The sequence below is a fragment of the Mustela lutreola genome, chromosome 2 (assembly GCF_030435805.1).
Source record: "Mustela lutreola isolate mMusLut2 chromosome 2, mMusLut2.pri, whole genome shotgun sequence".
Taxonomy (NCBI): Eukaryota; Metazoa; Chordata; class Mammalia; order Carnivora; family Mustelidae; genus Mustela; species Mustela lutreola.
In genome coordinates, this window is record NC_081291.1 from 76641492 (window position 1) to 76666507 (window position 25016).

Genomic DNA, 25016 nt, shown 5'->3' on the forward strand with positions numbered 1-25016 from the left:
GCTGAAGGCAGACGCTTAACGACTGAGCCACCCAGGTGTCCCTCAGCTTTGCATGAATGTTAAGAATTGGCTCCAAATCTGTGAAGACACATTTTTGTTCATTCTCTCCGGTGTTCTGGCTCACAGGAAGAATAACAATGCTGCGTATTCCGAATCTCCTGGTAAACATTCCCAAGGCAAATCTCTGGTTTCTGCTAGAGATTTCTGAAGCAAGAACAATGTAATCACACCCTGTGTGGCTCTTGCATTCTTATTTTAGCAAATAGCTGTGAATGAAGTTTACTCATTGTTGGAAGAAACCTGTAAGAGTCCTTGTCACACTGAGGCGTCTGTGTTCGTGGTTCTCCAACTTCTCTGAGTCACGGATTCCTTTGAGGTTTTGAGACTATGGATTCTCTTCTTGGGGAAAGGAAAAAACCCAATGCAAAATTGAGTCTTCAGTTTCAGGGAGTACACGACTCCTTGGAAGTCCACGACTCCTTGGAAGTCCTTCTGAAAGCCCATGAGATGAGAACACCTCTCGTTCACTGAGGGCATTTTTATTGAGTACCTACTAGATGCCAGACATTGTGTTAGGAGATAAGGATTCTTGTAGAAACAAACTAGAACCCCCCCGCAATCTCTGTCTTCATTCAACTTCCATTCTACTTCTGTTTTCCTGGTAAATAAAATTATGTAGGTTGTGTGGGAAGGTGTGAGGTCCTGTGCAGAAAAATAAAGCAGGGGAGGGACTGGGGAGCAGTGGAGCTGGGGCAGGGGAGCCTCAAGATGGGATGCGCTGGTGGCTGGGAAGGCCTTTGATTTTGAAACAAAAATCTGGGTGCAGGAGATTCCGATCTCATCCTGTTTTGTTTTGTTCCTTATGCTAAGTCTCCCACATAATGAATTACTTGGGGGTGAAATGTGGGTTTGGGGGAGGAGGTGGGGTGCAGAGTCCACTCACACCTTCGGGTCCACTCACCGCCCAAGTGCGTCGATGGCACCTTCTCGGGAGACCTGTTTCAAGTGTGTTTACTCCCTTAGCTCTAACCGGGTGGTTCAGATAGCTTACTGGTTCGTTTGTGAAACGAAAAGTGCCGTTTTTGGTGGCAGGCACACCACAGGGACTGGGACAAGATGGAAGGCCCTGCCCTCAGCTGACGACCGAGGCGTGAGTCACAGAAAACAAGGCACCTGTAGGAAACGTGCCATGTGACTGGCACTGAACCGACAAAGCAGGACGGGGTGATAGGGAGTGGGGTGCCCAGCAAGGGGGTGCTGCCTCTGTTCATAGGACAGAACTCCACAAGAATGTAGCCTTTTTTTTTTTTTTTTTTTAAATTTTATTTTACAAAGCAAGAGAGAGCCCAAGTAGGGAGAGAGGGAAGAGGGAGAGGCAGGCTTCCTGCCCAGCAGGGAGCCTGATTCCGGGCTGGATCCCAGGACCCTGTGGGATATGACTTGAGCTAAAGGCAGACACTTAATGACTGAGCCCCCCAGGTTCCTCCAGAAGGCAGCCTTTGAGCAAACGCTTGCCGGGGGTGAGAGAGGAGCCGTGTGGACACTGGAGGAAGGCTGCTCCTGGCCAAGAGAGCAGGAGGCTCGGGGGCCCTAGGCGAGCATGTGAGATGGGCTGTTCTGGGAACTTCGTGGTGGCTGTGATGGCGGGAGGAGAGGGGACGGGTCAGAGAGGGGGGCCACGGGAGGCTAGCTCGGGGGTCTGCCAGGACTCGGGCTTTTCCCCTGAGTGAGGTGTGAGTCCGTGGACAGTGGACGTGGCTGGAACGCATCCCCAGGGCTGCTGGAACAGATGAGGGGGAAGCAGGGAGGGCCCAGGGGCACAGCTGGAGGCAGACAGACAAGTCTTTTCTTTTCTCTTCGTCCCTCACCTGCCCCACACATACTTGCAGTCATTAGCTAGGGTAAGGTGCTCAATGAATAGAAGATCTTCTAATAAGGGTAAATGCACTTTCAGGTACACGGGGAATTTATTCCAGTGCCTTTCTGGGGATTCCCCTGCGCTCAGAGACAGTGCCTGCTGCCCCGTGCCAGGGCAAGGCAAAGTCACAAATTCATAAAGGAGAGCCTTTATGGGGCCCTGAGTCAGGATTCTTGACATTGGACAGAGATCTAGAGATTTTCCATAAAGGTGAAGATTTGCAAATCTAGGGATTTAGGGAGTTCTTCAGTCTGTGAAACTCTCTCTCCCCAGCCATCCACCTCAGGAGTGGGCTCTGGTGAGGAGGCTGTGTATAGACAGATGTGTTGCTTATCCTGTTGTCTTGCTAGCTCGGTCCTTCCGGCACATTCTACGCCTCTTTCCCCTCTTCCCTGGGTGCTCTGTTACCCTTCTCTGTCCTGGGCTGGGGCTCCTTCCTTCACCCCGCAGCCTATGTGACCAACATCCATCTCCTCTGGAACTTTACTTGAGAAAGGTGGGTCCTCTTACCCCCAGTGTGTCCCCCACTTCCCACACCGAGGTGAGCCAGCACCTTCACTTTCTCTTATTGGTGGTGGTTGTTGAGTGAGAGTGGCTCAGAGTGGGGGCGTCTGATGTCTCAGGGTGTTTTCTCCCCTGTTCCCAACAGGCGGCAGATGGGGCCTGGGGCCTTGGATTCACTTGGCACAGCCCTGGGCATGCTGGGCAAAGCTCTTAATGCAGTGGGAGGGAGATCATCTAACACCCTCTCCTGAGACCCTCACTGGAGCCATTGCTCAAGTAGAATTAGAATCTGTTGCTCCCAATTCTACTTGTTCGAGAATTCTACTTAGAACTTCTCAGCAGAGGTGAATCAGGGAAGAAAATTCTTGAGAGACACTCTGGAAGGGTCCTCCATGGACATAGCCCTTTCTGGCCACCCAGTGCACTCCTGATGTGGATGGACCTGGGAGGGGTCAGGGGACCTACCCCTGGCTCATTCTTGTGAGGCCTTAAATTTCCCAATTCCTTCCAGAAGCTACATCCCCATTCATATTAATTAAATGTGCACTCTGTAACACGCAGGATCCTTATTTTTTCCTAGCAAATACTTTTTATTTTTTTGGCTTAAACAACTGAAATTTATTTTCTCACAGTTCTGAAAGCTAGAATTCCAAGATCAAGGTGTCAGCAGGTTTGGTTTCTTCTTCCTTGGTTTGCATGTGGTCATCCTTCTTATGTCCTCATACTCTTTCTTCTGTGTTCTTAATTCCTGGTGTCCTCACAAATACCTTTAAAAAAAAAAGATTTTATTTATTTGAGAGAGAGAGAAAACACAGAGAGGGAGAAGCAGGTTTCCCACTGAGCATAGAGCCTGATGTGGGGCTGCCTCCCAGAACCCTGGGATCATGACCTGAGCTGAAGGCAGACGTTTAACCAACTGAGCCACCCGGGTGCCCTCCCCATCCCCCCAGAAAATACTTTTAAGTGTCCCCAAATTTTGGAGCAAAAGGTTCTGGTTCCTGTATTCAGAGGTCCGTTGGGGGAATGGGAAGCCAGATTTTCTCCCCCTCCCCCCCCCCTCACTAATTCCTTGTACTGATCTAGCACATTCCATGCATTTGTTGATTGGGTCTGAAGTAAGGTTTTTTCCACCCCCTCTTTCTTAAAAATTAGATCTTAGGATGGGTCCGTGGGGAAGTAAGTTTTTATATGCAAATACCTGGGCTAATCTTTTAAAGTACTGCCTTTAGGCTGGGCCATATTTAGCAAGGAAAAATGCCATTATGCAGTGCTTCGTTGGGGGACCCCCTCCCAGGACCCTCCACCCTGGCACTCAGACCCCTAATTGACAACACACTGTTCTGCGGCCCCCCCCACGCCCCACAGCTTTCCCCCCAGAGAAGCAAGGCCCCTCCGCTCATCACCCACTCTGTGGGGGAGCTGAGGCATATTCAGCTGCACTTACAACCTGCTCCCCACAAAACTCCGGGGCCAGAGCCCAGGAAGTGGCGCAGCTTAATTGGGTCTGTGGGGAGAGGCAATTAGTTCTAGCTCATTCTAGCAAGAGAATGCCACATGGGCCTGGTGATTGGGAGCGCCAATGCTGCCAGGCCTGCAGACCCGGCCCGAGCTCCTTCCTGCCACTCGGTGCTTCCCAGGGACCCCATCCTACTGGAAAAGTTGGGGTTTCCTCAGAATGAGAGCAGGTGTGAAATTATTTCAAATGTATCAGTTTGGAAATCTTAATGTGTTGCCTTAATGTTGATTGGTGAATCAGTTTGTGGAATTTAAAATGGAAATCTTGCAGCTTGAAAACTAACCGTGATGTAGAAGTATTGATTATTTGGCATTTTTTTGGCTTCTCTCAGCTCTTAGGCTAATTAGAAAGACTTTCATTTGTGAGCCCATCTGTAAGTCTGGTTTTAATATAGTCTTTTATTCATATTAGGGACAGGTTTTTTGTTTGTTTTTTTTGTGTGTGTTTTTTTGTTTTTTTAATGCAGCCCTGGAAGAGGAGTTAGGACTGAGAAGGCATAATTGCAGGTGATTAATGAGAAAGCACACATTTGTGGATTTTTAGAGAAAAGTCAAAGGAGTGTGGTCTCCCCAGTGCTTTCCTATCAGCTCAACTTTGGGGCTCCCTGATGTCTGTGGACTTCAGGTTTGCAAGAGATTTTTCTTTTTTTTTTTTTCTTTTTATTTCTTCCAATTTCTTTTTCTTTTTTTTTTTTTAAGTAGGCTCCACACCCAGGGTGGAGGCCGGCACAGGCTGAAAGCAGGACTCTCAGATCACGACTCAGATGCTTAACTGACCCAGCCACCCAGGTGCCCCTGCAAGACATTTTTCTAGAACTGAGTAGGAAGAGGACACCTCCCACCTCTCCCTTCACCCATCATGTGTCTGACCCGCTGCCACTTTGTGATTCGCTCTTTAGTCCCAAATGGAAATACCCCAGCTCAGGGTTCACCCACCAAGAGAGCCGCCCCAGAGAGGGAGGAGTAGTTAGCATAGAAAACCTCCAGGATTTTAGGAGCACCTGGGTGGCTCAGTGGGTTAAAGCCTCGGCCTTCCGCTGGGGTCATGATCCCAGGGTCCTGGAACCAGCCCCGAATAGGCTTCTCTGCTCAGCGGGGAGCCTGCTTCCCCTCCTCTTTCTCTGCCTGCCTCTCCACCTACTTGTGATCTCTGTCAAATAAATAAAACCTTTAAAAAACAACAACAACAAAACACCTCCAGGATTCTAGCTGTGTTCCAGGTGGAGGCTTTTAACTGAGTTCTAGAATCACTCTCTTCTCTTCACCACAGCCCTGTGAGGTATGGATGCCATCATCCCTGTGTCACGGATGAGGAAACTGAGACAGGCTGGTGACTGACTGAGGGCTTGGAAGGACCCCCCCCCCCCCACCCCGCCAGTCGCCAGCCCCAGAGAGATCTCCATCTCATCCAGCCCTTTAGGAACACTTGGGGCCTAGGATCCGTGTGAATATGTTGTAAAGAGAGTATCAGCTGTAGAACCCTATGTCACCAAGTTGATGTTGGCAAATGAGGCCAGGAAGGTGTGGCCCTGGCCTGAGAAGAGGCTGCTGGCGGGCTGGGTGGCAGGGTGCGAGCCCCCAGGCCACTTCCAGCTGAGGCCTGGAAGGGCTGACCACCCAGGGATGCTATAGCCGTCAGAGCTGAGATGGTGCCCTTGAGGACACATTGGCCACCTGAGAAGGCTTCTACTGCTAGTTAGCACGGAGCCTGGAGATGGACAGTGCCAGGGAAGCTTCTTCTCCAGGACCTCGGAGGCAGGCCCACTGGAGATGGACAGCCTCCTCTGCGGGGACCCAGGGGTCCCCTCTCAGCTGCCACAGACCCAGAGACCCTGCAAATGTGGCTGGCCCCAGGCAACCTGGAAGCTTGTGGGTAGAACTGGGCCAGGGAGGAAGGTCTGAGGTGGCCTCTCTCTCTCCTCAGCTTTTCCTTCTGATTTTCCCTGCCTGTTGGTGTCCTACCTATTGTCTGGTATTAGCTGTGATTTTCCACCTGCTCTGGGCCTTCTCCTCCAGCAACTGAACACAAGGAAGTCAGATACAATGTGGGCTTTGAAACAAAAAGTGTGTCAGCCCCGACTGTTCTCCTCCAAGGGTCCTGCTCAGAAACTGTAAGAACTGAGCCAGCAAAGGGCAATTCTCTTGCCAGACACATCGTCCCTCTCCGTAGGCTCACAGGGCAAGGCCTCCAGGGCATCTGAGGAGTCTACTGGCTGCCCCTAGGAGGAGGGAGGAGGTACGTGGGAGAGCATTTGCTGGCCTGGGGGCTTGACTTTCTCAGAGCTGGGTTAATTCAGTTACAAGAACTAAGGCAAGGTGGAGAAGTGGGGAGGAGGGCTGCTCTGATGTTCAGCATATTTGGCACAACATAAATGCACAAATAGCATTTATGTTACATATATTCAGTTATACTCCTGGCGGGGGGCGGGGGGAAGGAAGGAGAGAGAGAGAGATTGAGATTTAAATGCTGCCACGATATTTGTCCCCCAGTCCTGCCCACGTGATTGTGAGTGACCCACAACCTCAGCTGCTGCATGTGCCCCACCTGCTTAAGCCTCCTCCATGCACATGTTCACGCGCGTGCGCACGCGAGTGTGTCAGCCCCGAACAGCAAGCCCCCTCCCTGTTTCTGTGGCTCGGTGGAACTGACTTTCCTGGAGTTAACAGGGAGGGTTTCTGCTGGTTTCAGACCAGCCTTGTCGGCTATCTGCAGACAGTAGCCCATCGATGAGTAAGGGGATGGTCAAGGATAAATTAAATTATAGTTGTACGCTCCTTCAAGTGTGACTTCGGCGACTTAACACTCAGGACTCCACTGTACGATTTAGTCCCATTTGTCCTCAGCACCCCAGGCAAGCTCATCAGTACTCATCAGTACATCAGAGAAATGCACGGTCTCTCCTGGGGACATTCTAGCTCTAGTTCATGCTGATGCTTGTCTCGCCTCAGAGGGAAGCACTGCCAGGCCAAACTACTTAAACTGTGTTTCAGCTTCCTCATCCTTACTTAAAAATGAAAAGTACTGCCAAATGGGGTCATTGTGAAACTCAAGGGACATAATGGGGAAGTCCCCCAGGGATGCCAGGCAGCCAGAAAGTGCCACCTCACACGGGTACCACTGACCCCAGGATCTGGGGAGGGGGGATGCCACCAGCGTGGGCGGAAGGGCAGCACATTCCTTCCTGGGACGCACAGTGCACCTGCAGATGGCCAGGCTGGGAATGAGCTGGGACAGAGAGCCAGGCCACATGCAGGTCCCTGAGCCCCAGGGCTGGAGTGGGAGGCTGAGAAGGTTCCTTACATGGAACACATGTCAACTCATAGCCTGGTTCGGGGGCCTCTGCTGGCCTATATGGGCCTCAGGGTGCAGTGAAATGCTGCCCCTCGAGTGTGGGTGCCCAACCTGGTGGGCTAGAGTGAGGGCTGGACTTAGCCCTTGAGGGCACGTTGTGCAGCACATAAACTACACAACAGTAAACAACTAGACTCCCAGCCCTGGGAGTTTGTGTATTTAAATCAAGGCTTTCGTGTCAGCTTTTGAGAGCTTGGTGAAACCGTGGCCCCTTTCCATAGAAAGTAGATAAACCCATGCACTTTTGCATTGTCCCAGAGGACTAAGACCTCTCCACACCTGATGCTTAGACCCTAGGTTGGAGACCCCCTGATCCACAGGTGGGGAGCTCATGTGGATAGTGCCTGCGCCTGGCTGCTGATAGCAGGGTCCAGTCTGAGTTCTCTAGCTTCATGAGAACTGTGAAAGTCTGTGCTGCTTTCAGAAAAAGGCAGAAGTTCTTTATATGCTATTTCAAAGGGTAAAAGAAGATCTGGGCCCTGCTGCATTGGCCAGCCTGCACACCTACACCTACTCCCTCCCTTTTGCACGTGGCCCTTCCCTCAGCCCTTCCCAGCTCCCCAGTCTCCTTCCCACCATCGGCCCTTTGCACCTCCTCTTCCCTCTGCCTGGACTATTTCTCTCGTCTCTCTACCTTCTCAACTCTTACCTGATCCAAACGGCCCTTCCTTAGGGAGAATTCTGTTCCCTGGAGGCCTCCATGGCACTGGGCCCTTCTCCCTCCTCTCATCAGAGTCAGTGATTAATGCCAACGTTCCTTTTCCACTGGAAGGAAGCAAGTGGGTCTGTTCACTATTGTATTCACAGCAGTGTCTGGCACTCAGGAGGGCAGGGATAAATACATACGCAGTCGGTGAGTGGCTCACCTTTGCAGAGGTGGGAGGTGTTTGGTTTGTCATCTTCATGTCTTTTGATCCCCAGCTGCCCTTGTCTTGTGTGCCTGACTCTCTCCTCCTCTCTCCCTGGAGGTGTGCTGAGGCTCCTGGAACATGGGGAGGAATACGTGTTCACCCTGCCCAGTGCCTACGCGCGGTCCATTCTCACCATCCCCTGGGTGGAGCTCGGAGGCAAAGTGAGCATCAGCTGTGCCAAGACGGGGTACTCGGCGACAGTCATATTCCACACGAAGCCTTTTTATGGAGGGAAAGTCCACAGGTAGGATGCCGCCCCGGAGGCTGTGTGCCTTCACATGATACCCTGGTTTTCTCTCCTCCAGAGGCAGCTTGTATTCCAACCATGGGAAGAGTTAGCAATCAAGATAGAGTGAACACACCTCTTTTTTTTTTAAAATTTATTTTTTACAAACATATGTATCATTAGGCCCAAGGGTACAGGTCTGTGAATCGCCAGGTTTACACACTTCACAACACTCACCATAGCACATATCTTCCCCAATGTCCATACCCCAGCCAACCCTCTCCCTACCCCCTTCCCCTTGGCAACCCTCAGTTTGTTTTGTGAGATTAAGAGTCTCTTATTCATTTTCTCCTTCCCTACCCACCAAACCTCCAACTTTGCCTCTCAACTTCCTCATATCAGGGAGATCATATGAAATTGTCTTTCTCTGATTGACTTATTTCACTCAGCATAATACCCTCTAGTTCCATCCATGTCATTGCAAATTGCAAGATTTCATTTCTTTTGATGGCTGCATAGTATCCCATTGTGTATATATACACCACCTCTTCTTTATCCATTCGTCTGCTGATGGACATCCAGGTTCTTTCCATAGTTTGGCTATTGTGTACATTGCTAGTATAAACATTCGGGTGCACGTGCCCCTTTGGATCCCTATATTTGTATCTTTAGGGTAAATACCCAGTAGTGCGATTGTGGGTTGTAGGGTAGCTGTATTTTCAACTTTTTGAGGAACCTCCATGCTGTTTTGCAGAGTGGCTGCCCCAGCTTGCATTCCCACCAACAGTGTAGGAGGGTTCCCCTTTCTCCGCATCCTCACCAGCATCTGTCATTTCCTGACTTGTTAATTTTAGCCATTCTGACTGGTGTGAGGTGATATCTCATTGTGGTTTTGATTTGTATTTCCCTGATGCCGAGTGATATGGAGCACTTTTTCATGTGTCTGTTGGCCATCTGGATGTCTTCTTTGCAGAAATGTCTGTTCATGTCCTCTGCCCATTTCTTGATTGGATTACTTGTTCCTTGGGTGTTGAGTTTGATAAGTTTTTTATAGATTTTGGATACTAGCCCTTTATCTGATATGTCATTTGCAAGTATCTTCTCCCATTCTTTCAGTTGTCTTTTGGTTTTGTTGACTGTTTGCTTTGCTGTACAAAAGCTTTTATCTTGATGAAGTCCCAATAGTTCATTTTTGCCCTTGCTTCCCCTGCTTTTGGCGATGTTTCTAGGAAGAAGTTGCTGTGGCTGAGGCCGAAGAGGTTGCTGCCTGTGTTCTCCTCAAGGATTTTGGTGGATTCCTTTCTCACATTGAGGTCTTTCATCCATTTGGAGTCTATTTTTGTATATGGTGTAATGAAGTGGTCTAGTTTCATTTTTCTCCATGTGTCTGTTCAATTTTCCCAACACCATTTGTTGAAAACACTCTTTTTTCCATTGGACATTCTTTCCTGCTTTGTCAAAGATTAGTTGACCATGGAGTTGAGGGTCTCTTTCTGGGCTCTCTCTTCTGTTCCACTGATCTATATGTCTGTTTTTGTGCTAGTACCATACTGTCTTGATGATGACAGCTTTGTAATAGAGCTTGAAGTCTGGAATTGTGATGCCACCAAATCTGGCTTTCTTTTTCAACATTCCTCTGGGTATTCGAGGTCTTTTCTGGTTCCATATAAATTTTAGGATTATTTGTTCTATTTCTTTGGGGGGAAATGGGTGGTATTTTGATAAGGATTGCATTAAATGTGTAGATTGCTTTAGGTAGTGTAGACATTTTTACAATATTTGTTCTTCCAATCCATGAGCATGGAACATTTTTTTATTTCCTTGTGTCTTCCTCAATTTCTTTCATGAGTACTTTATAGTTTTCTGAGTGCAGATTCTTTGCCTCTTTGGTTCAGTTTATTCCTAGGTATCTTATGGTTTTGGGTGTAATTGTAACTGAGATCAACTCCTTAATTTATCTTTCTTCTGTCTCGTTGCTGTATAGAAATGCAATTGATTTCTGTGCATAGATTTTATATTCTGACACTTTACTGAATTTCTGTATGAGTTCTAGCAGTTTTGGAGTGGAGTCTTTGGGTTTTCCACATAAAGTATCATATCATCTGCAAAGAGTGATAGTTTGACTTCTTCGTTGCCAATTTGGATGCCTTTAATTTCTGATTAAATGTCGTCTGATTGCTGAGGCCAGGAGTTCTAGTATATGTTGAATAGCAGTGGTGATAATGGCCATCCCTGCTGGGTTCCTGACCTTAGCGGAAAAGCTCTCAGGTTTTCCCCATTGAGAATGATATTCATGGTGGCTTTTTCACAGTTGGCTTTGATGATATTGAGGTATGTATTCTTTATCCCTACACTTTGAAGAGTTTTGATCAAGAAAGGATGCTGTACTTTGTCAAATGCTTTTTTAGCATCTATTAAGAGTGTCATATGATTCTTGTTCTTTCTTTTATTAATGTATTGTATCACATTGATTGATTTGTGGATGTTGGACCAACCTTGTAGTAGGAATAAATCCCACTTGGTCATGGTGAATAATCCTTTTAATATACTGTTGGATCCTATTGGCTAGTATCTTGGTGAGAACTTAAGCATCTATGTTCATCAAGGATATTGGTCTGTAACTCTCTTTTTTGATGGGGTCTTTGTCTGGTTTTGGAATCAAGGTAATGCTGGCCTCATAAAATGAGTTTGGAAGTTTTCCTTCCATTTCCATTTTCGGAACAGTTTTAGGAGAATAGTAACTAATTCTTCTTTGAATGCTTGGTGGAATTCCCCTGGGAAACCTTCTGGCCCAGGGCTCTTGTTTGTTGGGAGATTTTTGATGAATTCATCAATCTCCTTACTGGTTATGGGTCTGTTCAGGTTTTCTATTTCTTCCTGGTTTAGTTTTGGTAGTTTATATGTTTCTAGGAATGCATCCGTTTCTTCCAGATTGTCAGATTTGCTGGCATATAGTTGCTCATAATATGTTCTTATAATTGTTTGTATTTCTTTGGTATTGGTTGTGATCTCTCCTCTTTCATTCATGATTTTATTTATTTGGGTCCTTTCTCTTTTCTTTTTGATAAAGTCTGGGGGGGGTTATCAATCTTATTTATTCTTTCAAAGAACCAGCTCCTAGTTTTGTTGATCTGTTCTATTGTTTTTTTATTTCTATTTCATTGATTTCTGTTCTGATCTTTATTATTTCTCTTCTCCTGTTGGGTTTAGGCTTTCTTTGTTGTTCTTACTCCAGCTCCTTTAGGTGTAGGGTTAGGTTGTGTATTTGAGACCTTTCTTGTTTCTTGAGAAAGGCTTGTATCGCTATATATTTTCCTCTCAGGTCTGCCTTTGCTGTGTCCCACAGATTTTGAACCATTGTGTTTTCATTATCATTTGTTTCCATGATTTTTTTTTTAATTCTTTAATTTCCTGGTTGACCCTTTTATTCTTCAGTAGGATGCTATTTAGCCTTCATGTATTTGGGTCCTTTCCAACTTTACTCTTGTGATTGAGTTCTAGTTTCAAAGCATTGTGGTCTGATAATATCCAGGGAATGACCCCAGTCTTTTGATACCAGTTGAGACCTGATTTGTGACCCAGGATGTGATCTATTTTGGAGAATGTTCCATGTGCACTAGAGAAGACTGTGTATTCTGTTGCTTTGGGATGGAATGTTCTGAATAGATCTGTGATGTCCATCTGGTCCAGTGTGTCACTTAAGGCCTTTATTTCCTTGTTGATCTTTTGTTTGGATGATCTATCCATTTCAGTGAGAGGGGTGTTGAAGTCCCCTACTATTATTGTATTCTTGTCAATGTGTTTCTTTGATTTTGTTATTAATTGGTTTATGTAGTTGGCTGCTCCCATGTTAAGGGTATAGATATTTAAAATTGTTAGATCTTCTTGTTGGACAGCCCTTTGAATATGATATAGTGTCCTTCCTCATCTCTTGTTATAGTGTTTGGCTTAAAATCTAATTGATCTGATAAAAGGATCACCATCTCAGCTTTCTTTTGATGTCCATTAGCATGGTAAATTGTTTTCCACCCCTCACTTTAAATCTGGAGGTGTTTTCGGGTCTAAAATGAGTTTCTTGTAGGCAGCATATATATATATATATATATTTTAATCCATTCTGATACCCTGTGTCATTTGATTGGGGCATTGAGCCCATTTACGTTTAGGGTAACTATTGAAAGGTATGAATTTAGTGACGTTGTATTGCCTGTAAGATGATTGTTTCTGTATATTATCTCTGTTCCTTTCTGGTCTACTACTTTTAGATTCTCTCTTTGCTTAGAGGACCCCTTTCAATGTTTCTTGTAGAGCTGGTTTGGTGTTTACAAACTCTTTTAGTTTTTGTTTGTTGTGGAAGCTTTTTATCTCTCCTTCTGTGTTCAATGACAGACTAACTGGATATAGTTTTCTTGGCTGCATGTTTTTCTCATTTAGTGCTCTGAATATACCATGCCAGTTCTTTCTGGCCTGCTGGGTCTCTGTGGATAAGTCTGCTGCCAATCTAGTATTTTTACCATTTTATGTTACAGACTTCTTGTCCCAGACTGCTTTCAGAATTTTCTCTTTGTCACTAAGACTTGTGAGTTTTACTATTAGATGACAGGGTGTGGACCTATTCTTACTGATTTTGAGGAGGGTACTTGGTGCCTCCTGGACTTTGATGCTTGTTCCCTTTGCCATATTAGGGAAATTCTCTACAATACTATAATAATCCACTCCAATATGCCCCCTGCCCCCCCTTCTTCTTTTTCTGGGATCCCAATTATTCTAATATTCTATCATCTTACGGTATCACTTATTTCTCGAATTCTCCCCTCGTGGTCCAGTAATTATTTGTCTCTCTTTTACTCAGCTTCTTTATCCTCTGTCATTTGGTCTTCTATATCACTAATTCTCTCTTCTGCCTCATTTATCCTAGCAGTAAAAGCCTCCATTTTTTATTGTACCTCATTAATAGCTTTTTTATTTTAGCTTGGTTAGATTTTAGTTCTTTTACTTCTCCAAAAAGGGCTTTTATTTCTCCAGACAGTGTTTCTCTGATATCTTCCATGCCTTTTTCGAACCCAGCTAGCACCTTGAGGATCGTCATTCTGAACTCTAGATCTGACATATTACCAGTGTCCTTATTGATTCAGTCCCTAGCCTTCGGTACTGCCTCCTGTTCTTATTTTTGTAGTGAGTTTTTCCACCTTGTCATTTTATCCAGAGAAGAATATATGAATGAGAGAATAAAATACTAAAAGGGCGGTAACGACCCCTGAAAAATGTGCGTTAACCAAATCAGAAGAGATCCCAAGTCATGGGGAGAAGAAAGGGGGTAAGAAGAAGTTAAAAAAATTTTTAAAAAAGAAATAAAAAGAAAAAACATATATATTAGACTGGTGACTAGAACAGAGCCACCCACTTGATTTTGGGAGTATTTTGGTCTCTTAGAAGAAACTACCTCCCAAAATTTTAAAGAAAGAAAAAAAAATACACACACACACACACACACACACACACCACACACATGCACGCACACACCAAAATAAGTAAACACAATGAAGGGATGGAATATGACTGTAAAGATGAAAACTTTTTTAAAAATTCTAAAAAAAGGAGTTGATAAGTTGGTTGGAAAGCGAAAGAAAATGAATGTGGAGAGAATTTTCTCAGGTTGGAGACTAGAACAAACCATGTGCTAGATTTAGGGTACATTTTGATCTATTAGAAGAAGTTGTATCCCAAAATTTTTTAGAAGAAAAAACCCTATGTGTATACAAAAGAGTTAGATACAATGAAGGATAGAATATGACTACAATAATAAAGGTTCAAAAAGATTTTTTTTTAAAGAAAAGTATTGTTAAGATAACCTAGTTAAAAAATGTTAAAAGAGGAAAGAGTAAAAGTTAAAAAAAATCAGAATAAGAAAAAAAAAAATTAAACACATTTAATTAACTTCGTAAGATTAAAGGATCATGGGGAGAAAGCCATGAATTCCATGCTTTGCTTTCCCCATCCTCTGGAATTCTGCTGTTCTCCTTGGTCAGTGAGCTTGGTCTTGGCTGGATTTCTTGTTGATCTTCTGGGGGAGGGGCCTGGTGTAGTGATTCTCAAGTGTCTTTGCCCCAGGCGGGATTGCACCGCCCTTACCAGGGGCCTGGGTGAGCAATCCGCTGGGGTTTGTTTTCAGGAGCTTTTGTTCCCTGAGCGCTTTCCGTAGAGTTCCAGAGGACGGGAATACAAATGGCGGCCTCCTGGTCTCCAGCCCGGAGGAGCCGAGAGCCCGGGGCCCCACTCCTCAGTGCGCCCTCAGAGAAAAGCGCTCAATCACTCCTGTCTCCCTGGCCTCTGGCTATGCTCTGAGCTCACCCACTTGTGACTGAGCGTTTCTGTCTCTGGCACACAGCCCCGTTTGAAGTATCCAAACCCAGCAGATCCCTGTACTCTTCCAGAGGGTCTCCCCGGATCTTGTGGGGTCCCTGCACAAAGAGCAGTGGTCTGACTTTGCCACAGATCACAGTTTGAAGTAACCCCGAGCTGAGAGCTCACTCCTTGGCTCTGTTTCTGTAGTCGGCTTCCCCGCTCTAATACCTACGAGCCCTGCGATACTCAGACACCCCTAATCCTTCTCTGACCCTGCAGGACCTGAGGCCACACTGTCCCCACGTGGGCTTCATCCTGGCTTTGCTTCTGGAGTGATGTTCCTCAGTGGAGCAGATTTTTAAAAGTCTGGATTTTGTGCTCTGGTGCTCTGCCACTTGCCGGGAGCCGACCCCTCCCCACAGTCTATCTTCCCGTTGCTCTGGATTTACTTCTCCACTGGTCCTACCTTTCAGAAAGTGGTCGATTTTCTGTTTCTAGAATTGCTGCTCCTCTTCTCTTCTAACTCCTGTTGGATTTGTAGGTGTTCGGAATGGTTTGATAAGCTATCTAGCTGAACTCCTATGACCTGATGTCGTCTCAGCCTATACTCCTCCGCCATCTTGACTCCTCCCCCTGAACACATCTTTTTCAAAAGAGGCACCTTTTTCCCACCCACGCCCCTGACATGGTAGTTTTTTAAAGCCCTCCCCAATCTGCACTTTCAGTGAAACCCTTTGGTGATAGAGTCCTGGGACCCACACCTGAAAATGAAAGCTGCTTCCATTTTTTAAGATGACTTTTCCCTTCTGGGGACACAGCCAGTTTCTCTGCTCTGAAACAATTCTGTCTGTCTGTGAGCTTAGATGCTGCCTGAGAGCTCTTTTTTTTTTTTTTTTTTTTTTTTTTTTAAATATTTTTATTTATTGGGATGACTGGGTGGCTCATTTCGTTGGGTGTCTGCCTTCAGCTCAGGTCATGATCCCAGAGTCCTGGGATTGAGTCCCAGATGGGGCTCCCTGCTCGGCAGGAAGCCTGCTTCTTTCTCTGCCTGCTCTGCCTGCTGCTCCCCCTGCTTGTGTGCGCTCTCTGTCTGACAAGTAAATAAATAAAAAAAAAAGAAAAAGATTGCTTTTTTATTTGATAGAGAGCAAAAGCAGGGGGATTGGCAGAGGAAGAGAGAGAACAGACTCCCTGCTGAGCAGGGAGCCCAATGTGGGGCTCAATCCCAGGAACCCAGGACCGTGACGTCAGCCAGAGGCAGATGCTTAACCGACTGAGAACTCATTTCATGTTAAGTTGATTTCCATGATGTATCCCGGACCCCATATCATCTATGAAATCAGGACACTTTAGAAGCTGGGGAAGACTGATCCTAAGAAATTGAAGGGAAAGCCTGCTGTTTGAGGGCAGCCTTAAGTTGTTGTTTTTGTAGTTACAGGTCACCATCTAAGCAAGCTCCCATCTTGGCCCTTTTCCTAGGGAAGTGTTGTTCTGTATGCTGTTCATGCAACATGTCCAGTGTCACCCGGGGAGGGGGCAGCCCACAGTGCCTGTTTGGGAGCCAAGCACTCTGGCTTGCACGAGCCATTCCTCAGACCCTGTCAGCAGTTTGCAATCAGCTGTGGGGGCACCTCCGACAATAGCAGATGCTACCGATCAGGTGTCTTGCCCTTTGGGGAGCCAGTTGTTAAAGTTTTGCCAGCCCCCTAGTAGCACCCTGCCAGTGTGAGCATTTCCCTCTTTTATCCGCGGGGTCTCAGGCTGATTGTGCGCAGTCCTGTTTGGCCTATTCTCATGCCCTCTTGGTGGGTAAAATGTAGTAGTATTCGATGCTATTTTAGGGAGAAGTGTATACTTCATTTCTACTGAATTGCTCGATTTCCACCCCAGTAAAAGCTTAGCACCTTTGTGTGTGTATCAAAATTAAGCAATTAACATGGCTGCATTGCTTCAACTAAGTTGCAGACTTCATTCACATCTCACCAGTTGTTCTACCAATGCTTGCCGTCTCTGATCAAGAATATTAGGTCACATTTTCAGAGCTAGGCTTTAAGGTAAATGGCAAAAAACAGTCCCTCCCCCTGGTGACCCCATGGAAAAGAATCTCTGTTTGTGAGTACGGGTTTTAAATTGTGAGCCTCTGTTTCGATAATCCCGCAAAACGTGTTCATTTGACTCATTCATTCATTCATTCATTCAGGGTCACAGCCGAAGTGAAGCACAACCCAACTAACACCATTGTTTGTAAAGCCCATGGGGAATGGAATGGTACCTTAGAGTTCACCTACAACAGCGGAGAGACCAGGGTCATCGACACAACCACACTGCCAGTGTATCCCAAGAAGATCAGACCTCTGGAGAAGCAGGGGCCCATGGAGTCCAGGTGGGAGCCTGGTGGGGTGTTTCTTCTGGGCTTGGCTCTTCTCAGCTTCTGACCCAGGGGACCGAGAAGAAGCCACTGAGCACTCAGCTAACGGAAATGCATCATGAATAGCTTTGTCACTTGAATTTCTCACTGTGTGTGTCTTTGGAGTAGATCCTTGGTAGCTTTCAGCTTAGTTCTTCTGTAAGTAGAGGTGGGTTTGAGGATGGTCTATGGTAGACTTTTAATGCTCGTCCTAAAAGAGTTTGTCAGCTCAGGTGGTCTGTTGCTTGATTGCAGAGTCAAATAAGGGGTTGCTGGTCATCTAAGAACTGTGCCTGGAAGCCATGAGATACTGTTTTGTTCTCATTAGATTAGCGACATGATTTTAAAAAAAAATGCAGTAGTGGCAAGAATGTGATCGAACTGACAACTCTGGATGTTTCTGTAGGGAAAGAAGCTTATAGTGAGAGCATGTGCCATGTAGTTGTGTGGGTCTATAGCTTCTAACTCATGAATTCACTTTAGTTTTGTATACCATCCTTGGGGATCTATTCTGAAGGGAATTCTTAAATTCAGAAAAGGTTTTAAATATACAGTTGGGTATTTTTTCTCAAAAGAAAACTAAATAATAATGAAGAAACCACCTACCTGTCCCAACAATAGGGAAATGGTTAAAGTAGACTATGGAGTATCCACCCAATTAATATGTCTACTCCATGGTATGGTTTTACTGGAGCCGTTTAAAGGGTTGTTTTTGCAGGGACAGAAGCAGAATCTTCTTAGAATATGCCCTTTAAAAATTTTTAGTCCAGGAGGTTAGCAAACTACAGCCCATGGGCCACATCTAGCCCATGGCTGATTTTTATAAAATTTTGGGAGACCACAGCTTTGATCGTTAATTTACATTTGATTTATGGATGCCTTTGTATGGCATTTAAGCCCTTGTGACCAAGACCATAAGGGTCTGCAAAGCTTACTATGTTTGCTATCTGGCCCTTGGAAGAAAATGTTTGCCAATATCCTTTAGAGTTCTCTGCCCTCTAAATTTGGGACCACTCGCTTATGATGAGACCATCATGGGAGGTCCTGCCCTTGAGAGCACCCCCACCATGGATGTCCTTGTGCTCAGCTTCTCCCTCAGCTTAGATATGTGTGCAGGGTGTGTGTGATGAAAAGGCTATGACTGGATCCAGCACCCGCCCTCACTCTTTCCTGCCCTGACCTCCTTGTTTTGGTCTGTTCGACCTGGATTTAGAGTCCAGTTCCAGAAGTTTCTCCCACGGTAGAATGGGAGCCAGATCATTGTTCTCCCTGGGGCTGTGTACGGTGGGGCTCAGAACAGGTCTGGTGTGCAGATCTCGTCCCCTGTCACCTGGCTGATTCTGATTCCCCTCTGAAGGGGCTGCTCATTGTCTCCACTTGGCTTGCAGCCTAGTCTGCCTTTTCTCGGCTTCGTCATGCCAACACTCTGTGCTTCCTGCCATTCCAGACGCTCTCGTTTGGATGAGGCCAAGGGTTCTCTACTGTGGGAGTGCGCTCTGGCCGTGGATCTAATTCTGGAATGTCTGCTTACTCCTGGCTGCAGAGGCATCTTTTCCCCAGAGTCAGGGAGGGAGTCCTCACAGTTGAGAATGCTTATAGTTTCTTTTGTGCAAAAAATCCCAAATTGCCCTGATGCATTTACACGAGGAAGCACAAAGGGGATGCATGTGCGCATCCTCCATCCCTGTCCTCCTCCAGAGCAGAATATGAATCAGGAATGGTCCCTGAAATGGTCCCAAGGGGGAAAGCTGGTCTAGGCTGCCTTCTGTGATGAATGAATGAGTGAGGCAGAGAAGTAATTTTCCATGTGGACGTGGGGCCTGATGGATCCTGCCTCATAAACACAGACACCCACTCACCCCACTCTACAACTCTTAATAGCGGGGTCCTCCGTGGATCAGCACCTGTGGTTCGTATTGATGAGCTTGCTGACCTTGAGCCCGTCCCTTTATGTGGATCTTATCTTTCTCTTTAAAATGGGGATGGTCATATAGCATCCATACCCCTGGGTTGTTGTGACTATGACATGAGCTAATATGAAGGTAAAGTGTTAGGTATATGATATGCAGTGTGTGCTGTGATTGTTGTTGTCATACTGGTAGTATTAATACTGCTTACTACTGCTGTTACTAGATTCAGTTGCTAGACCCTCAGAGCCCCGAGAGAGGCATGCTGCTCGGGACATAGAGGGGGCTGGAAACTTGGGCACCTGTTGGCCTTGGATTCTCATCCTGGCTCTAGGGGTCTTCGAGGCTCCTAGACTGCGCTCCCCCTGCCCCAGTGTCCTCCCCGCCTCAGTTCTTTCTGGGAACTGCCCTTGTCAGGCCAGCTGTCCTTGCCTGACCACTTCTTCTCCTGCGTGCATCCCCAGGAACCTCTGGCAGGAGGTGACCAGATACCTGCGGCTGGGGGACATTGATGCTGCCACCGAGCAGAAGCGGCGCCTGGAGGAGAAGCAGCGGGTGGAGGAACGGAAACGGGAGAACCTCCACACGCCCTGGCAGCCCAAGTATTTTATCCAGGAGGTAACTCTGCCACCTGACTTGTCCCAAGCGAGGGGCAGATGGGTTTGTCTTGCCATTGCAGCCATTTGGATGGATGAGGATGGGGTAGGGGAGGTCCTGGGGAGGTTTGGGGCTGTTCTGCTCTGGCTCCAGCTTTGAGCCTGGCCGTCCTGGGGCAGAACTGAGCACCTGACACTTCCCTTCTGACATCTATCATCAGAGTAGCCCATCAGCCTGACAGGGAGCGAGAGGAATGGATGGGGTGGAGATCTGGCTGCTGTCCTCTTTAAAAAACAGAAACAAAACAAAAAACACGATCCCTGCTACTTTATTATTAGTAACAAGTTAACCGTGAAGCCCTCGAATGGTCCAGAAGGGATGGACCTGCTAGGAAAGGCCAGCCTGAGTCCTGTGTCCTCAGGGCTGCTGCTGTCCTCCAGGAAAGTGACACTGAAAGAGTACTGGTCACCAGGCTGCCCACCCCCTAGGCAAGTTGGCTGGATACCACCGGCCCCACCAAGCTTCTTACGCTTCTGAAGTTGTTTGTGGAGCAGTTGGGAAGCTTTCTGAGAACAGAATTGGAAATAATGAAAGTGTGGGAGCCCCGGTTTTCAATGCAGGCCCTCAGGAGCTGGGCCTTGTCAGTGAGACAAGGACCCATGAGGACTGGGGCAGACCCAGGAGTCCCTAAAGGGAGTGGAAGCCACTTAACCACCAGGCAATCCCAGACTGTCCCATTCTTCACAGGTGAGAAATCGGGTATTCATTCACATGGTAGCCAGGAATTTTAACAAGTTGAAACGCAGAGAGCCGATGGAAGGATGTCTCAGCTTTCTTTGGCCCAGATGCTGCTAGTGTCTGACTTCAGCCCCAAGGAAGGGTTCCGCTGTTTAGCAGGAAGGCAACAGGGCGAGCTAGGGACTTTGAGGTGGACTTCTGGTCAGGAACAGGAGCTGCCCTTCTCCCCACAGGCAGGAGCAGAGACTTCAAGGTTGGATTCTGGTTCAGACAGGAGGCCGGCTTGAGCAGACTGCTTAAGGAGGCCACGAGTGAGAACAGTGTCCGGAGGCCTTGCCTTGGTGGGGTGACTCTGTATTAGTCAGGCTTCTCCAGAGAAACAACACAAACAGAAGCAGGAGATGGGAATATAGAGACATCTATTTTGAGGACTTGGTTCATGAGACTGTGGAGGCTTGAAAGCCTCAGGATCTGCCATTTGCAAGCTGTAGACCCTGGGAAAGCCAGGGGTGCAATTCAGTTGGAGGGCAAAGGCCTGAGAACTAGGGGAGCCAGTGGTAGAAATGCCAGTCCCAAAGCAGGAGATAAGCTGTCCAAGAAGTGAGGCAGGAAAAAAAAAAAAAATTAAGTCCTCCCTCCTTTGCCTTTTTTTTTTTGTTTTCAGGCCCTGGATTGGATCATGTTCACCCAGTCTAGGGAGGGAAATAAGCTTGGCAGGGCACTTATTATCATGATTGGAAACAGCCTCACAGACACAGAGATCCTGTTGAATCTGGGCACCATCGCCAATCAAGTTAATACACAAAATTACCCATTACAAAATCAGTCAAGGATCTTTTTGTGAGGTGGATCTGGTCTCTCTGAGACAACTAGTTTAACTGGCTTCTGGGAAAAGTTAGACATAGAAAAACCCCAGAGATGACAACAAAATAACCACCACCCCCCCCCCACCCCCCCCCGCCAACACACACACAGTTCTTCCTGGGTTTAATAAGAGCCAGTATGTTCATAACAGAAAGTAGGAGGCAATATAAAGAATAAAAGTCATCCCAATACCAGAATTGTTACCATTCAGTACATCCCCTTCTAGGTAAGCCCCAGATTGTATATACTGTTTTGATTCTTGCCCTTTTCCTGATACTTGATATCATGTCTTGTGTGTGGATCTGTGACCGCCTCCTGCTGCAGAGAGCTGGGGTTGGGCCCTCCCCTCCAGGCCGGTGGGCTACAAATCCCGGGTGTGGGCAAATTCCTCAGAGGCAGGCCTTGCCTTCTCTCTCCTGTCCGTTCATGGGACTGGCCCTTTTTTTCTCTTGCCCCACTATTTCAAAGAGCTTTTCTGGACAACCAATCTTATGTGATGTAAACCAACAAAGACCCCCTTTATGCTATTTTGTGGGGTTTCCTCCTGAAATGCCAAGATGCGAAGATTTATGGTCTCTATAAAGCAACCACCAGCGTGGCATGGCTGGGAGCGACAAGGTGCCCACACACGCATTAATGGCAGTCCTGAACGGATGCTAACTGAGCCCTGCTTTGCTTGGTCCTCCATTTCTAACCGAGCAGAGGCTGGGGAAATAGCTTTGCTTCCCCCACCTGCCCAGCTGAGAGGTTGTCATAAAATGTCTCCTTCCTTCTCTTGCAGGGTGACGGCTGGGTGTACTTCAATCCACTTTGGAAGGCACACTGATGGGGTGGTGGTGCAGATCTTTCAGAAAGAGCCCTGTTTTTGTAGGAATTAAAGTGGTGCAGTATCAAGGTTCTCCTGGTATTCACTAAGACCTGTTGATATCATTCAAGAAATGGTACCTGAGAGGGAAATGATATACTGTGAAAATGCACTACCAGACCGCTCTAGGATTGAATTTACTCAAGAGCCATTTGGGGCATGTGTGTGTGCACCGGTCTGTGTGTGAGTTCTCAGTACACTGTATGTTCACACACATGCACTATATACACATATCTGCTGGGTATTATTACACACGTAAATACTGCACTTACCAAGATTTAAGTGGGTAATTACGAGCTCCTTTTTATCAATGAGGTCTGAAGTTTTCTATTTTTCACTTTGCCAAAAATGTTTTGCACTCACAAAAGTATTCTCGTGTAGTCAAGTCCTGTCAAAACAGAGGTGAACTGATATGGCCCAGTTGGTGTCCATATGGTAGAAAGTGGCTCATTCCTGGAGGAAGTGTAGGTGGCTGTCAATTCACAATTATTTTTGTGATTCCCACCTCTCTTTTAGCATTTTATCCTTACTCAAGAAAGAGAAACTATTTCCTGCTGAATGGCAAATGGGCAAGAAGCCATTAAGGGTTTGTGCCAGAGCCTTCCATGAGGGAGCGTCTTTGGGAGAAGCAGGCTCACCTTGGAATTAGCGTCCCATCTCCTTGCCCCAGAATCTTTCTGACAATTTCTTCTGCACCAAGCATTAGACATTTTTCAGAAGCTGTTGCTTTTAGAAAACAAGTCAGATGAAGACTTCACTACTTTTGTGATGAAAAAGGGCTTTAGAAGTTAAATACACGCATGCATATAAAAAACTGCACAACCACAGCCTCAATTTTGTATTTAGTTTGGGGAGAGAGAACAGAATTTTCTGTCTGTGGTGTTGGTTCTTCTTTTTTTTTTTTTTTTTAAGTGCGCCTCTCTTGTTTGACCCAAACTCAGCAAGAAAACCACTGTGATTAAATGACACACACATAAAGATTGCAAAAGCGTTCCATGGTTTCAGTTGAATTTCAGTCCTCAGCCTTTACAAATGAGGTCAAGACATGACTAGAATATAAAGCAAGGAAAAAATGAAGTATTTGATTTTTTGCTCAATGCTTAATTTATTTTTTACTGTGCCACTCAGAATATTTATAAAAATCCAGTAGCATGAATGCTTCTCTGTAGTAATACTGATTTTTGTGCCTTTTGTCTGCTTTCTTAAGACCAATTGTTCACTTTGTAGATATTAGACAATATATTTCAATTAAGTACTATACCTATCTGTGTGTCTGTATTTTATTTTTAGGGATCCAAAATTTCATTTGGAACTGGTAGTTCTGAATGAGCTCAGATTTTATTGGTTATATTGCTAATTTGATTTGAAAAGCAATCATATGTACATCAAAATAGTGTTTGAAACACAGTAAAAAAAAAATCTACTCGATAAACATTATTTATGGAAATGTTCTGACAAGTTCATTTGAAGATTTGTCTCTTGTCTAGTGAATGTTCTAGCTTGTGAGACATTACTACCGGCCAAAGTCCTAATATAGTAGGCCTGTTCAGGTTCATAGTCTTAAAACATCTGGGAGAATAAAGTGTGTGGAACCATTTTATTTCTGAGAAGGAAAACAGAATAGATGCTATTTCAGGGGAGAAAATCTTCAAAGAGAAGACTGCAAAATAATCACTGTAGTGTTTTAGATTTTTCCAGTCTTCATTATGGTAAAGTGTGAACCATCTGGGAGATTAAACATGGACAACGTTTGCTTGCTTTTCTGTTTTAGATGGGAGAGGGTTCAATTTGCCTTTTTAAAAAATTGTGAAATATATACAGAAGATTTATATAAAATATATTACAATTCCAAGAATAAACACTTATGTACTCAGTACTTAAGGGAAGACACCCAAGTTTGCTAGTACCTTAAATGGCACATTTGTGTCCCTACAAAATTGTATCCCCCTTCTTGATCATAGAGTTAACACTACCACTGTCCTGATTCTTGGAATAACTTTTTTTTAACTACCACACATGCTATGTGTATTTATAAAGAGCATGCTTGGTTTTGCCTATCTGAGCTAACATTTTGCTTATAGGTCAATCTGTGTTGTGAATTACTCTATTTGTTTGCTTTCCTGCTCTTTTTTGCTGAATTCACATTTTGTTTTATACTTTCATTGTGGCAAAAATATGTGTGTAACATAGAATTTACCATTTTAGCAATTTTTAAGTATACAGTTCATTGGCATTAAATATATTCCCAGTGTTGTGTAACCAGCACAACCATCTGTGTCCATAGTTTCCATCTTCCCAAAATGCAGCTCCCTGCACATTAAATGGAGACTCTGCCTTCCTACCCCCCATCTCTGCAATCCTTAACAACCACCTTTGGACTTTAACTGGCTACTATAAGTGCCTCATATAATGGAATCATTCTGCCCATATCCTTTTGTGTCTGGCTTATTTTACTTGGCATAATGTGTTCAAAGCTCATCAGAACTTCTTTTTAGGACTGAATCCTATTCCATCATATGTATATATACCATATTTTGTTCATCTCTTTACCTAACCACGAACATTTGGCTATTGTGAATAATGCTGCTCTGAACATGCCTGAGTAATACCTGCTTTCAGTTCTTTTGGGGATATATGTATCCAGAAGAAAAAGGTACTGTATCATGAAAATTCCATGTTTAACTTTGGAGTACCTGCCATACTGCTTTCCACAGTGCCTCCATCATTTTGTAGTCCTACCAGCAATGCATAAAGGTTTGAATTTTTCCACATCCTCCCCAACACTTGTTTTTCTGTTTTATAATAATGATCTTAAAGGGTGTGAAGTGCCATTTGGTTGGGGTTCCGATTTGCATTTCTCTAATGAT

At 45.7% G+C, this 25016-nt stretch overlaps 1 protein-coding gene across 4 annotated transcripts in view; it reads left to right on the forward strand.

Moving 5' to 3' along the window:
• The window catches only part of OSBPL10 (oxysterol binding protein like 10), a 327328-nt gene extending 303919 nt beyond the window's left edge, over positions 1-23409 (forward strand). For all 4 annotated transcript variants that reach the window (XM_059162392.1, XM_059162393.1, XM_059162395.1 and 1 more), the window contains 4 exons: positions 8258-8444; positions 16972-17154; positions 19550-19703; positions 22066-23409. In XM_059162392.1, the coding sequence (XP_059018375.1) occupies positions 8258-8444; positions 16972-17154; positions 19550-19703; positions 22066-22110 (569 nt within the window). In that variant the 3' untranslated portion in view covers positions 22111-23409. The remainder of the gene's footprint in view (positions 1-8257; positions 8445-16971; positions 17155-19549; positions 19704-22065) is intronic.
• Positions 23410-25016: the final 1607 nt, after the last annotated feature.